The following is a 12,191-nucleotide window of genomic DNA, read 5'->3' on the forward strand; positions in this document are numbered from 1 at the left end:
ATGAACTTCAAGAGCATGGTAAGATGGCAGCCTGTAAGTCCTATTAGGGATTTTAAACATGACAGGCCAGGTGGTGGTTTGATGGCTATGGGTACTGAGGACAACAGCAGAAAAAGATTTGAGTTATTGCTGGCAACAAAAGCAATGAGACTTCCTATATCCACAGCTATATGGAATACAGCATATGTATAAAAAATCCTCTGGCACAGAAATCAAAACTGAAGACAGCTTTCAGTACAAGATCTTGGGTTGTATCATTCACAACAGATCATTGTTTTCCTATGAAACAATTCTGATTGGATTTTGTGGCTAAAAAAGGGCACTGGCACTAATTAAGGAGGGAATGGTTTACTTTCACAAAGAACAGCTAGGTACCACTTTATTGGTACTTTCTGCCTGAACAGTGCAGAGTATACAAGCCCTACATACGAATGCCCCTGCTCTGAAGAAGACGCCACATAATTTCATCAGAGTATCTTTGCTATGTCATCACTTTTAATTCCAACCTGTACTTCAATATGCACATAACTATTTTCAAAGACAATGAAAACTTGAAGTCAACAGCATCAGTCACCAGCATTGCAGCTTTCAGTCATTCCTTCACAACTTCAGAAAAATCTCTATAAACAGTGTGTAAAGTAGATACAGAATGTACAGAGGACAGGTTTCTATACAAAAGTGCATTTAGCAATACAATTAGCAGAGAACCTGGGAAGGGACTCCACTGAAGTCGTACCATATACTCTAGCCCTACCTATAGCCCCATCTCTCCCCATTAAAAAACAGAACCCCCACCTTCCCCTTGCTTTGGTTATGAACTATAGTGAAGGCTTCAACATTACAGTTCTCTTTTTTAATTGAAGAACTTGTTTATAATTTGGAAATGTTTTAAAGTTATCCAGATGAGACAGAATGTAAGAACGATTAACCGGAGTTAATAGTCAAAATAGATGAGCTTTGAATATTACTAGGATTTGCCCTTGGTAGATTAACAAACTATCGTTGCAATCCTTAAGTGGAAAATTGAATGGGGACTTGTCTTTTCCATGCCCAAGAACTGCAAGATCAGTAAGCTAAAGAACATTAAACCAATAAATCAAACAACATTTGCCATGAAAATCTGGATTATAAGAATGAACTTCAAGAGCCCCCAAAACAGTCAGGTTTATTAATATTTATAGACCAATGCATCAACTGATTTCAAAGCTGAAAGAGTGTTAGAAGAAAAGGAATGGCTTCAGGCCATTCAGTATAGATGAACAGTAAATACTGCCATTTTTATATGTTTCTATATTGTAGATGGACTCTGACGTAAATGGTAAATGCAGGCAGGTCAGTTTGTTTTTTCCCCAGAGAATGATCTTCACAGGTTTCAAACCACAATATGAGAACTAAAAGTTAAGCGCAGGAAAGTCTTGCAAAGACTTTTCTTGCTCTTCTTAGTAAGCACCCCATACCGAGCATACTATAACCATCTTTTAATCAGTTTCCCAGATAAAGAAAAATAGATATCATCTTAACAGAGACAAAGGGTGACATTAGATACATACACACAAATTAGCTTTGTCAGGCAGCTAGCTTTCTTCCTCATATTTAAAATAAGAAAAGAATGTTCTCTATTGTTTACAGTCCTATTGCAATCAGACTGTCAGTGCTCCTTCTAAGCCTTTTTAGAGAAAAAGTTACCATGGAAGCAAACCATTAACATTACAGAGAGCAAATTGATTACATTCACATGACAGTGGGTACAAAGCACCTGGATACACAGCTTCAGTGCCATGGAGCCGAATAACTATGAGGTTTTTCCTGTTTGTCTCTTAATTTTGCTTTTAAACTTGGCATTGTTTATCTATGAATAAAAAACAGAGATTTGATTCTTTTTTGAAAAAGCACTGATAAGAATGCATGATTCTAGCAGCCTGTTACTCTATCTGAACCCAATAACATGTAGGTAACATGCTATAAAACAAAGCAATAGCCAAAATGCTTGAATCAGCAAGACCAGGTTTTTTGAGAAAAGGAAAACAACCCAAACATGTAGAAGTATGCAGGAACTCTTGAATCCCACAGCTATTTCAGGCCCGATTCTCAGAGGTGCCAAGTACTTGGCAAAGACAACATTTAGGTAAGCAAGACGTTACTCTGCATTCTCATCAGAACATAAATTATAACCATAGAATCCCTGGAAATCCATTTTCTTCTATAGTTTTAACTGTCACACAAGTGACTATATATCCAGCTACTGAGGCACCCAGGACCTTTTCATTCAATGTAGCAGATAAGCAACTGGAGCCATCTAATCACCTGGATTAATTTATACTTACATGCTCACAACAAGATAAAGGTGGAAATACTATCCTCCCTCATTTCATGATCTCTGGAAGCTAGTAGGCAGGTGCCCAAAAAGAACTATACCTCAGCAAAATGAGGGGGTCTTCCCTCAGCAAAGACTTTAAACTCTGAAGAGCTGCTGAAACAGAATAAAGTTACACAGTTTCATGCCCCACCACCCTGAGATATCACACCTTTCTTAGAATTCATTTCAGAGTCTCAATTTTCTACTGTACTAAATGTGCACTTTTCTTCAGGGAAAAAGAAAAATCACATTTCAAAGTCACTGCAGAAAATAAAGGTTGTCCTGAACTGTGTACACACAGTGAAATATTCCATGATGAATTCATCCATTACAGCCACAGTAAATTGCAAGAATTCAACAACTTCACCCCACAATTGGCTGAATTGACAGCAATTAATTTTTTTTCTTCCACACAAGATATTTAAAAGAAGCTCCAAATTTAAGTCAATCTGGATTCTCAGTAACTTGCATACTGTTAAGAAGTTTCTGGTACTGTTCCTACAGGAGCAAGTGAGGCATCAACCAGCTACAGTTGTTTGCACAGCTTGTTTGCAGTATAAGCAAATACTGACAGGTAACAGTTACTTCTAGTTAGTGAACAGGTAACCGGCCATACAGGATAGCTAACGCTCGAGTTTAGAAATGATACTACATGGCTTTAACCAGTTAGTGGCCAAGGCTGGGTACCTGTGTCTGCCAGCAGTACGAGTGACTAAGTTCACACATGAGTTTGACTAAGAACTTCATTTATTTCTCATTGAAGCCCTCTCAGAGGTCATTGTTCAGGTATTTTACTCATCAGTTTATTCTGAGGATACAAGGAATGCCACTTCTGAAAGGAAAACACAATTCAGCTATCAGGGCTAATAGGTCTGTGCAGGACATGCAGAATGAATGTGAGCAGTCCTATATCCTGCTATTACAGGTACCTGTGCCTACACTAAACTGCCAAACTCCTGAATTTAAAAGAGCTAAATGAAAGTAATGAAGCATCAAGATAATGAAAAATTACCTCCTAAACTCAGAAATAGAAAATTATTTTATAATATTTTAAGTTTCACACTGAAATTTCAAAATATCACTTTTACGTCAGCTGTGGGAGGACGAAGTTCTGTAACTAGTAGCTCCAAAATAAAGACAAAAAAGTTACCTTGCAGATTGTCACAATTAGGAAACAGGTTAAAACTATTCTACCTCCCTACCTGAAATCCATAATTTTACCTCCTGTTCTTAGCAAGACAAATTCCAAAAGCAGACAGACAACCAAAGGAGAATTCTGTAACATGTAATGGTGTAACAACCCACAGAGAAGACACATCCTCAGCTAAACACACAAGCAAAAAGCACAGCTGCCACCAGAGTTGTATGCCACGTGTTTGCACTTCTGTTTCCAGCTGCATCTGTAACTACCATAAGTAGTGTCCTAGACAACTTAACTGCAGATTAGTGCACTTTCAGTGCAAAAAGGTGTTTCTAATTTGAATCTTTTCATAGCAATACTAAGGATGTACTGGTCAACAATCAGTGACAATCATACTACAAGATACTGAGCAGCAAAGTAACTTTCTGAAGACTAAGCTTGCAAGTTTGGGGGTTTTAATTTTAACTGCTTCCTAAAGAACTACATTGTCAGGCATTGTGTTACAGATTCCCTGCACTAGAAGTCCTGCTTCTTGTCTTCTGTGTAGTTTAAGTTAAATCGTAACTTCTAGAAAAGGCTTTATCACAGTACTTTGATTTTGTGTGATCCAGGAGCAAGACCAAAGAAAGCCCAGTAGAACTAAAGACTTTTTCCTAAGATGCTAAACAATCTTCCTAATAATGGGAAAGGAAGAGAGAACAAGCCAAGTGCAGTATTAACCCTAAGTTGAAAAAAAAAAAACCAAAACCCAAGCCAAAACCAAAAAGCTGAAGCATAGTAATGCATCTTTAGTGTCATCCAAAAGCACCCCTAGACTTACGTCTTGCAACTAAATTAGCGCATTTGCCAAGTTCAGATTTCCTTAAAATCGTGTCTATTCAGCAGCTTTTCAGAAGATAGTTAAGTTTCTGAGATCTTTCTTGCAAAATTAGTCTCAAAAGGTTACTCAATACCCAGACCTTCTTAGCAAAATGACCCTTGAGAAAAGATCTGGGTTATACTGTTAACACTAACCAAAATTTGGTCAAGAAACGCATGTAAACAAGAAGGATAATACATTTAAGGCTTAGAAAGAACACTGATAAATTCACCCCCGTCACATTAAAACATCCACATCTCCTTCATGGTCCTCCTCAGTCACTTTTAAAGAGAGCACTTCTTCATTAAGGAATAATCCACTCAGTCTTTCCTTACGAGCTTGTCTTTGTTCTTTCAGCTGTCTCTTGCGTAAGGCCTTTTGCTGTAGCTTCCGTTGCTTGGAACGTTTCTGTCGAAACACAGAAGAGGAATAAAAATAAGGTTTTATTACGTAGATTGAAAACCACCTTTAAAGCTGGCAAATACATGTAAACCTTTAAAATAACATCTGTTCTGAAAAATAACTAAAATGAATTCTCAGAGGTGGTGCAAGCATCTATCCAAAATCATATCTAACATTAAAGTATCAAGACCTCCACACTGGAAACTGAAATTATGAGGACGGGACAAGTGCCACAGTACTACTTTAATTGCAACATACTTCACTAGGTCTCTCCTAACCAGGTAATCTCACTACATTTGTTCAAAGAACAAACTGAAGAAGATTCAAAAAGCCTGATGAAACTTCTAGTTGAAAACCAGGACAGGCTTTACTGTCCAGAAATTGTGCCCAGATCAGGTTGATCAATCTTGAATAATTTTCTTGGTTTTTGCAAAACTGTGTGCGCATTCAAAGAATGAAGTAAGATGCAAAAGCCCCCACTCACCTTATTCAAAACAGAAGTAATGAGAAAATCTACTACATAAAAACAACAGGCTTTCACTTACAAGTGATGGTAAGAGCACAAGTTTAAATTCCTTATGGCCACATCAGAGGAAAGAGTCAGTACTGGTTTAGCTAGATCACTTCAGCAAATCCTCAGTTACTAACCATGCTCCTCGAGTACAAATATCCTAGCTAAGATCACGCAAGCAACTCTAACAAGTTAGCTTAATACATATGCACAAAATTAGAAACTTTACTTTGGAATCACGGATTCTTTCGGCAGCACTTGTGGACAAATTACTATCACTGTGTGCTCGACTCATATTGGCACTCGAGTTTGAAGCGGAGTTAGCAACACTTGAACCACTGCTGCTTGCTGAGCTGACCATGCTGGCACTGCTGCTGCTCGCACTGGCACCGCTCACACCACTGGTACTTGCACAACTGTAGCTACTCCTCTTCCAGCTTTCCCTTGCAGGCCGCTGACGAGGTCCATGTTCCTTGATATAGTTTCTCACCTTTAGAACAGAGAAAGCAGAATTACTAAAGCCTGATACATACCAGACCAAGATATGCCTTTTCATAGAAAAAACACGATTTCCCTGTTAATAATGACAGATTTATTAGATCAGTCCAGTTCTGCCACATTTTGCTGTGGCTGCTTAAATTCCATCTCGCAGTCATCAAGAGAACTTAACTAAGTACTAAGTTAATATTAACCTCATTAGGGAAGGAAGAAAACCAAGTAAAAAGATTTGGAGTTTCTTTCCTTCTCCTGCCCCTAAGCTTTCTACTCAGTGCCCCCCAACGAATTCCAGTCCTTTGGAGTTTGAAATGCTAGCTTATCTTCAGTGAGCAAATGAAGTTCCTCTACCAGCTGACAGTCACACATGTCAGCAGAGGCTTAACATGTTTTGAGAATATATAACCACAGTCTTTCATATAAAGGTTTAATACATAAAATATGCTTTTGAACTCTGTTTTCTCTCATCGACAATACTGTGCTCTGATTTATCTCCCTATATAAAGCTTACGTATAAAGAGATTTTCAAGACTATCAGATGCTGGAACCCCAAAGCCGAATGTACAAACCTTAACTCACCTGTTTCAGTTTCTCATCAGTGAGACAGTTCAATTCAATAATGAATTCACTATCTGTAGGTGAGATCTGAGCAGTAGGATCAATAATTTTAATAATATCAAGTTGTTCTCGAAGGCCCATCTCTGTACTGACTTTGCGACTCAAATATTCAATATATTCAACCTAGGACCCAAAGAAAGACATGTCATTTTAAGCATTATTGATTCTAAATGAGTGTCAAAAATAAAGGAGGAGCAACAGAATAAAATGTACTCAAATACTGCATTTCCTACCAGTCTAGCCTCATTGAGTAGCCTAAAAAAATCATGGTGAAAACTCCAATGCACATTAAGCTGCCTACTACAGATGCAAAAGACAAGAAGATTTAGTTTTAAGAATCAAGCAGTACTGCATAGGTCTACATTTACACTGAAGCAATCAGCATGTCTTTTAAGATGTGGCACTAATTGAAAGTTCTTCTGTATATTACTGTTCTCACATAGGAAAAAAAGTCAGTTTCACCTGTTCATCATTTGTCATTGCACTCCATGGAAGTTCATCAAGATTCCTATGCTTGTTTTTCTTTTTCGGAAGCAGACAAGGAGAACTTGGAATACTAGGTATAACATCAGAAAGTACATCACTCCCACTTGTAATGTCGCTGCCAGGCAACTTGTGATATGCAAGAGAAAGAACAAAGGCTTAGAATACAACAGGCAGATTTAAAGTCATTCTGCCACTATTAATAATTCAAAACACACCGTCATATCAGCAAAGAATCGCTACCCATAGACTCTAACTTAGTAATTACTCCTAACCCTGTAGTATTCCTCTGAATCTTCCAACAAACGGCAACTACAACAAACTCAATTCACACTATTCTCTACTTACCAATCCTCTTTTTAAACATGTTGGATTTAACAGAACCACAGAATTATGTGGCATTTCAACTGTTTCCCTTCTCCATTGGCGTCAATTGTGCATTGTCCAACCAAAACCTAAATCTCAACCTCCCACTTTAAAGCATAAAGGAAGTTCTAGTTTAAGGAAGATGATTTTAAAGTAGGTTTGTACTTCATACCACACCCCGTAATTACACAAGACAATTCAATTAAAATCACTTTCATTTTCCTGGAAGCAACTGCAGAACTTTAGCTTCATTTATACACCTGATGTAATTTCTGAACGCACTTCCAGTTAAAGTGACAGGTGGATTACTCATGCTAAGATTCTGCCAGATAACACCAGAAAGAGCTACAATGAGTCTTTCCAAAATTCTGCAAGTCCAATCAAGTCAAATGGCTCTTAAGAGAAGCTTGTTATAAAAAAAAAAAAGAATAATTAAGAAAAGGCAGTTACTAATCAGGGATGCTGTCAGCTGAGACATGGGAAGTTGCTTCTTTTCAAAACAACATTTCACAGCTCAGCGAAGCTCTGAATCTTTGGGATCCAATTCGAGCTGTTCCCACAGGCTGTAACATACAAATGTGCTTGTAACTTCTGTGATACAACATACACAGATACTAGCAGTCAGACTAAATCCAGTAAGAAATTCAGAGCTAATCTCAGTCCATGTTGTCTTAAGTTCATTTGCATCTTCTAGAACAGGATTTGCACTTTCTCAAAATCAGTACTTTCTTTCAGTCCTTACACTGGACTTTGCAGACTCTGTCCACGCTTTGCCTAAGCTTCCTGACAAAACTTAAAAGTATTCCTCAGTTTCTTATTTCAAAGCTACGTATATGCTCACAGTTGATATAAGTCCGTAAATATAAAAAGTCAATTCAAGTCTATAATATATAAACCAATTTCATATCACAATTGAAAAGCTGCTGAACAAAGACAACTACCACAAACCAGAGATACCTGACCACGACTGAATCCAATACTGACTAGGAAAAAGGAGGATGTGATTCAGCTTCATGCTTTTCCCATCCTGGTGAGACAAAGTAAGCTCAATACTCTTTGTACAGGAGAGAAAAAAAAAGAAAACCAAACGATGGGATGGCAAAAGCTTCTACACTTTGTCTAGACGCCAGCTCCATTCCAAAGAAAAATTTAATATGACCAAACCACTGGAAGCAGACATTTACAGGTAGATTCCAGTATCAGGGCAGGTGTCCCTGTCCATGGCAGGGGGGTTGGAACTAGATGATCTTGAGGTCCTTTCCAACCCTAACTATTCTATGATTCTATGATCCTTACTACAAAGGATCTAAGCTCATGGCTATAAGAGACATGTTGGTCCCCAAGACCAAACTAGCATAATATATAAGCACCCCTCTTTGAGGAGCTGACTTTCAGTCTCTCCCTCCAATTTAAGAATACTGGAACAAAATGGAACAAAGCATTTTCTTTATCACTGAAGACTCATCAATCTGCTCTTATGTTTAGTAGTCACCCAAAAACAAATGCTAAGGACTTTTCAATAAAAGCTAAACCAGCACTTAACAGCCTATATAGAATTTCATTTACAGTGGAAGTAGTTTACCTGCCACTCAAACTCACTGTCTGACCAATCCCAGTATGTGCTGATAGAAGAAGAGACATCACTGCAGACACTACCCTCAGGGAACAAATCAAAAGAGGTGAACTCCTGGTCATCCAAGAGAGAGTAACAGTCATCCTGATCCCCAACGGAAACTGATGAGAACAGCTCCTCACTGCACTCTGAGCTGGCTACGCTGGTTCCACACGATGTCAAGTTCCACCTGCAAAACAGAGAAAGCAGCAAACTATCAGTATCATGTGGCCTGGGAAATTCTTCTAAGCCTCATAAAACCACCTCCACTTTGCTTGTCAGTAACCTTATACATTGATTTTATTCCAGTGTTATAATTACGTGAAGTATTCTATTTTCAAGTATTTTTAAAGGTCTATAATCAACACCAAACGGAATTCAACATTAAAAATGGCAAAACAAAATTCCATATACTGTTAACAGAATTACACCTTTATTTTAGTATATTAACAGTTTCCACACCAGAGCCATGATTCCTGTGGTGTGTAAATTTCACATATATTGGGATACTTAAACTTGCATGCAAACTGAAACAAGCAAAACTAAGAAGCAAATCAACTGGACTTCAGGATAAGTAGGAGTCAAAAGGGAAATCTAGGTTGATAATCCCAAAAAAAACCTAAGACTTAATAAGGAAACTCATTATGGATATATCTAAGGCTCCAATATTCACTATTTTCAACTCTGAATGCCAAAAATATTGGACATGCTGCTGGAATGCAAACATGCGAAATGCGAAAATGACCTTTGTGAAATGCTACAGTGCCAAAACTGGACACTTTCCCACCCTCCCTCATAATTTCATTTAGAAAGCTAGTTAATGCTTTTGCTAAAGGAAAGCAATTGAGGAGTCAAACTTCACAGAACAGGTTTTTTCAGTCTAATGAGAGTAAGCCAGAATTTAACAAGCTCATGAAATCAGCCTCCATATCTGGATTTATTTTACACATTGGTGAAAAGTAGGTCGAGACAACTGTGAGTCAGCACAGCACTGCCACACTGCCACAACAATTTGTGAATTTTAGAAGCCCTTTTCAAACCCATGCCATAAACTCCTGTCCCGTCAGCCTTTCCACTTCAGCCTGGGTCACTAGAAAAACATTCCTCTATCCAACTGCAAAAGCTGAGAGATGCCATCACCCAGGAAGACTGGTCCCCACTGTTGTTATTTAAGCTGCATACCAGAATGGCTAAATATGTTCGTCATGGTCTCACTCCCACACCTCTTTGGCCAGCAGTGAATTTATCCAGTGCTAAAGGCACTTCAAAACTTTTCCTTTGGCAGATTCAGGAGATCTTGTCCTTCCTTTTCTGCACCCCTCACTCATGTGCAATTTTTTAGTGGTACAGACTTTATAGTGAGCAGGGCAATTAACATAGAGTATATACAGAGAAAGATACAGAGCAGAACATGAGTGTGGTGACACAGCACACTTCTGAACTTTACTACAGTTTTACTATCCATGAAATATTGATGAAAGGAAAGACAGAGTGGACAAAGTTTCCAGACCAATCAAAACAGGATGAGGTGCAGGGGCTATACCACCACCAAGCTATATACAGACATTCCAGGTATGCAGTATCATTTCAGCTACAGGCATTCAGCCCTCACCTTCTCATAACTTGGGGATGCTGTACGTGCTGGGGTAAGTAGGATTAGCAAGATGTAGGAATTACATTAAAATTACTCACACCTTAAAAAAATAGAAAGCCTTACATGAACACTATGGACTGAGCTGTGCATCTACAATGGCTCAATCAGTGCAAGACAGAGCATGTCCTTGCCCCCAAGAAAAGAAATACCCACTCAGCATGTCCAAACCTAGGTTTGTAAAATGAGCAAGCCAGAGTAACATGCTCAAGAAGTGACAATGCAAAGAGAAATGTACTAAATAAAGGCAAAACTGGTGAATATCACACACTTATCTAACAGATATGCTATGAATACATCTTACTGTTCATGTCACAATTGAGTCTTTCAATATAAGAACAAGATCATGAAAATGCTTCATATTTCATCAAGGCTCTTCACAGTGAATCATTTAAGAGTCTGTAATTAAGAGCTTGCCCTTGTGAATGACACTTTTAAAACAATTTCCATTATTTCATACAAATTCAATTGAAAGATTATCTTACTATCCAGTCTTCATAATGCTGTAATAGAAACTCTAGTAAAACTATCTTGCAACTCTGAAACAGGAACTAAAACTATCCCACAGGTATGTTCAAGATGAAAAGTCACAAACTCTTCTCAAAAATAAGCTGTTGCTATATTCAAGCTTAATACCATGCATAAACAGTAGCAGAATGAGGCTCTTAGGTAAACAGGGCTGTGGGTTTGATTTGAGAGACACAACTGGAATTCCTTTGTAGAGCTGCGTTTGCATTTTCAGAATAGACCTCTTCTACAAATTACAGACAGGCCCTTAATTAGTAGCATGGGATGGAAATGTTTCTGCAGGAATCGGTGCAGCCACCAAGCTGCCTGATTCATTCTGAACCTCTACAGGCTTGCTTGGTGTCCACACAAGGCCTGTTTTTAATTACTACAAGCACACCACTCTTCAGTTCCCTGTCCTACAGTGCTCAAAACGGCGTTTCAAGAAATTCAGAAAGGAATAAACGTACCTTAAAACCCGACCAAGCTCACACTAACACTAACGTTATTAGCCAAACGCAGGCTGAGCCCACACGCAGCCCTGCCAAACGGAACCGTAACCCAGGCAGGGCAGAGCGAGCGGGTACCGGGAGCAACCGCAGCCCGGTCGCACCGTGCTGGTAGAAAAACGGGGAGGGAAGCACGGCCCTGCTGCGCGGCAGCCCCGGCTCCGCAGCAACCCCGCCCGCCCCGAGCCCCTCGCTACTCCCGAGCCGCTACGGCCCTGCCGCCTCGGGCCGCCGGAGGGGCAGCGACCGGAGAACCCCGCGGAGAGGCGGGCGGACCTGTTAGAGTGGAAGCGGTGCAGCGGGTCGGTGCGGTGACAAGACGAGAGCTGGCAGCCGAAGTCGCTCACGTCCAGGCAGCCCTCCTCGCTCAGGCTCAAACTGCCGCCCCGCGGCGGGTGCTGGTGCGAGAGCAGCGGGCACGGCTCCTCGGGGGCCAGGAACTTCTCGTACGGCTCCTCGGTCATGTCGACGGGAACGGAATGGCTGCAGCGCGGCCCGCCAGGGGCGGGGAGGAGATCGCCTCACGGCCGCGGCAGCCGATCCGCCATCACCGGCCGGGCTCAGGATGCGCCTCAGCCTCGCGGACGGCTCCTTCCGGCGCGGGTCCTCCACTCCGCTGCGGCACAGCGCCCCCTGCCGCGGCGGAGGACGACCAAGTGTGCCCGCCCCCAGCACGCCCCC

General features: G+C 40.2%; 1 protein-coding gene across 1 annotated transcript; it reads right to left on the bottom strand.

The window, feature by feature from the left end:
- Positions 1-473: 473 nt before the first annotated feature.
- On the bottom strand, positions 474-12,185 carry FAM199X (family with sequence similarity 199, X-linked). Its single transcript, XM_065689106.1, has 6 exons — positions 11,787-12,185; positions 8,814-9,033; positions 6,845-6,994; positions 6,344-6,505; positions 5,499-5,759; positions 474-4,764 (listed from the first exon to the last, which is right to left on the bottom strand). The coding sequence occupies exons 1-6, from the start codon at positions 11,972-11,974 to the stop codon at positions 4,594-4,596; spliced, it is 1,152 nt and encodes a 383-aa protein (XP_065545178.1). The 5' UTR covers positions 11,975-12,185; the 3' UTR covers positions 474-4,593.
- Between the last annotated feature and the right edge of the window lie 6 nt (positions 12,186-12,191).

This window comes from Lathamus discolor, chromosome 9 (genome assembly GCF_037157495.1).
Source record: "Lathamus discolor isolate bLatDis1 chromosome 9, bLatDis1.hap1, whole genome shotgun sequence".
NCBI classification, from domain to species: Eukaryota; Metazoa; Chordata; class Aves; order Psittaciformes; family Psittacidae; genus Lathamus; species Lathamus discolor.

Excerpts from the sequence above, each read along its gene's own strand:
- FAM199X (XM_065689106.1), bottom strand. The coding sequence starts at position 11,974 with ATGACCGAGGAGCCGTACGAGAAGTTCCTGGCCCCCGAGGAGCCGTGC. Across the intron at positions 9,034-11,786 it reads CACCGCTTCCACTCTAACAG|GTGGAACTTGACATCGTGTG; the intron begins GTCCGCCCGCCT and ends TCTGTTTTGCAG. Across the intron at positions 4,765-5,498 it reads AAAGAATCCGTGATTCCAAA|AAACGTTCCAAGCAACGGAA; the intron begins GTAAAGTTTCTA and ends GTGTTTCGACAG.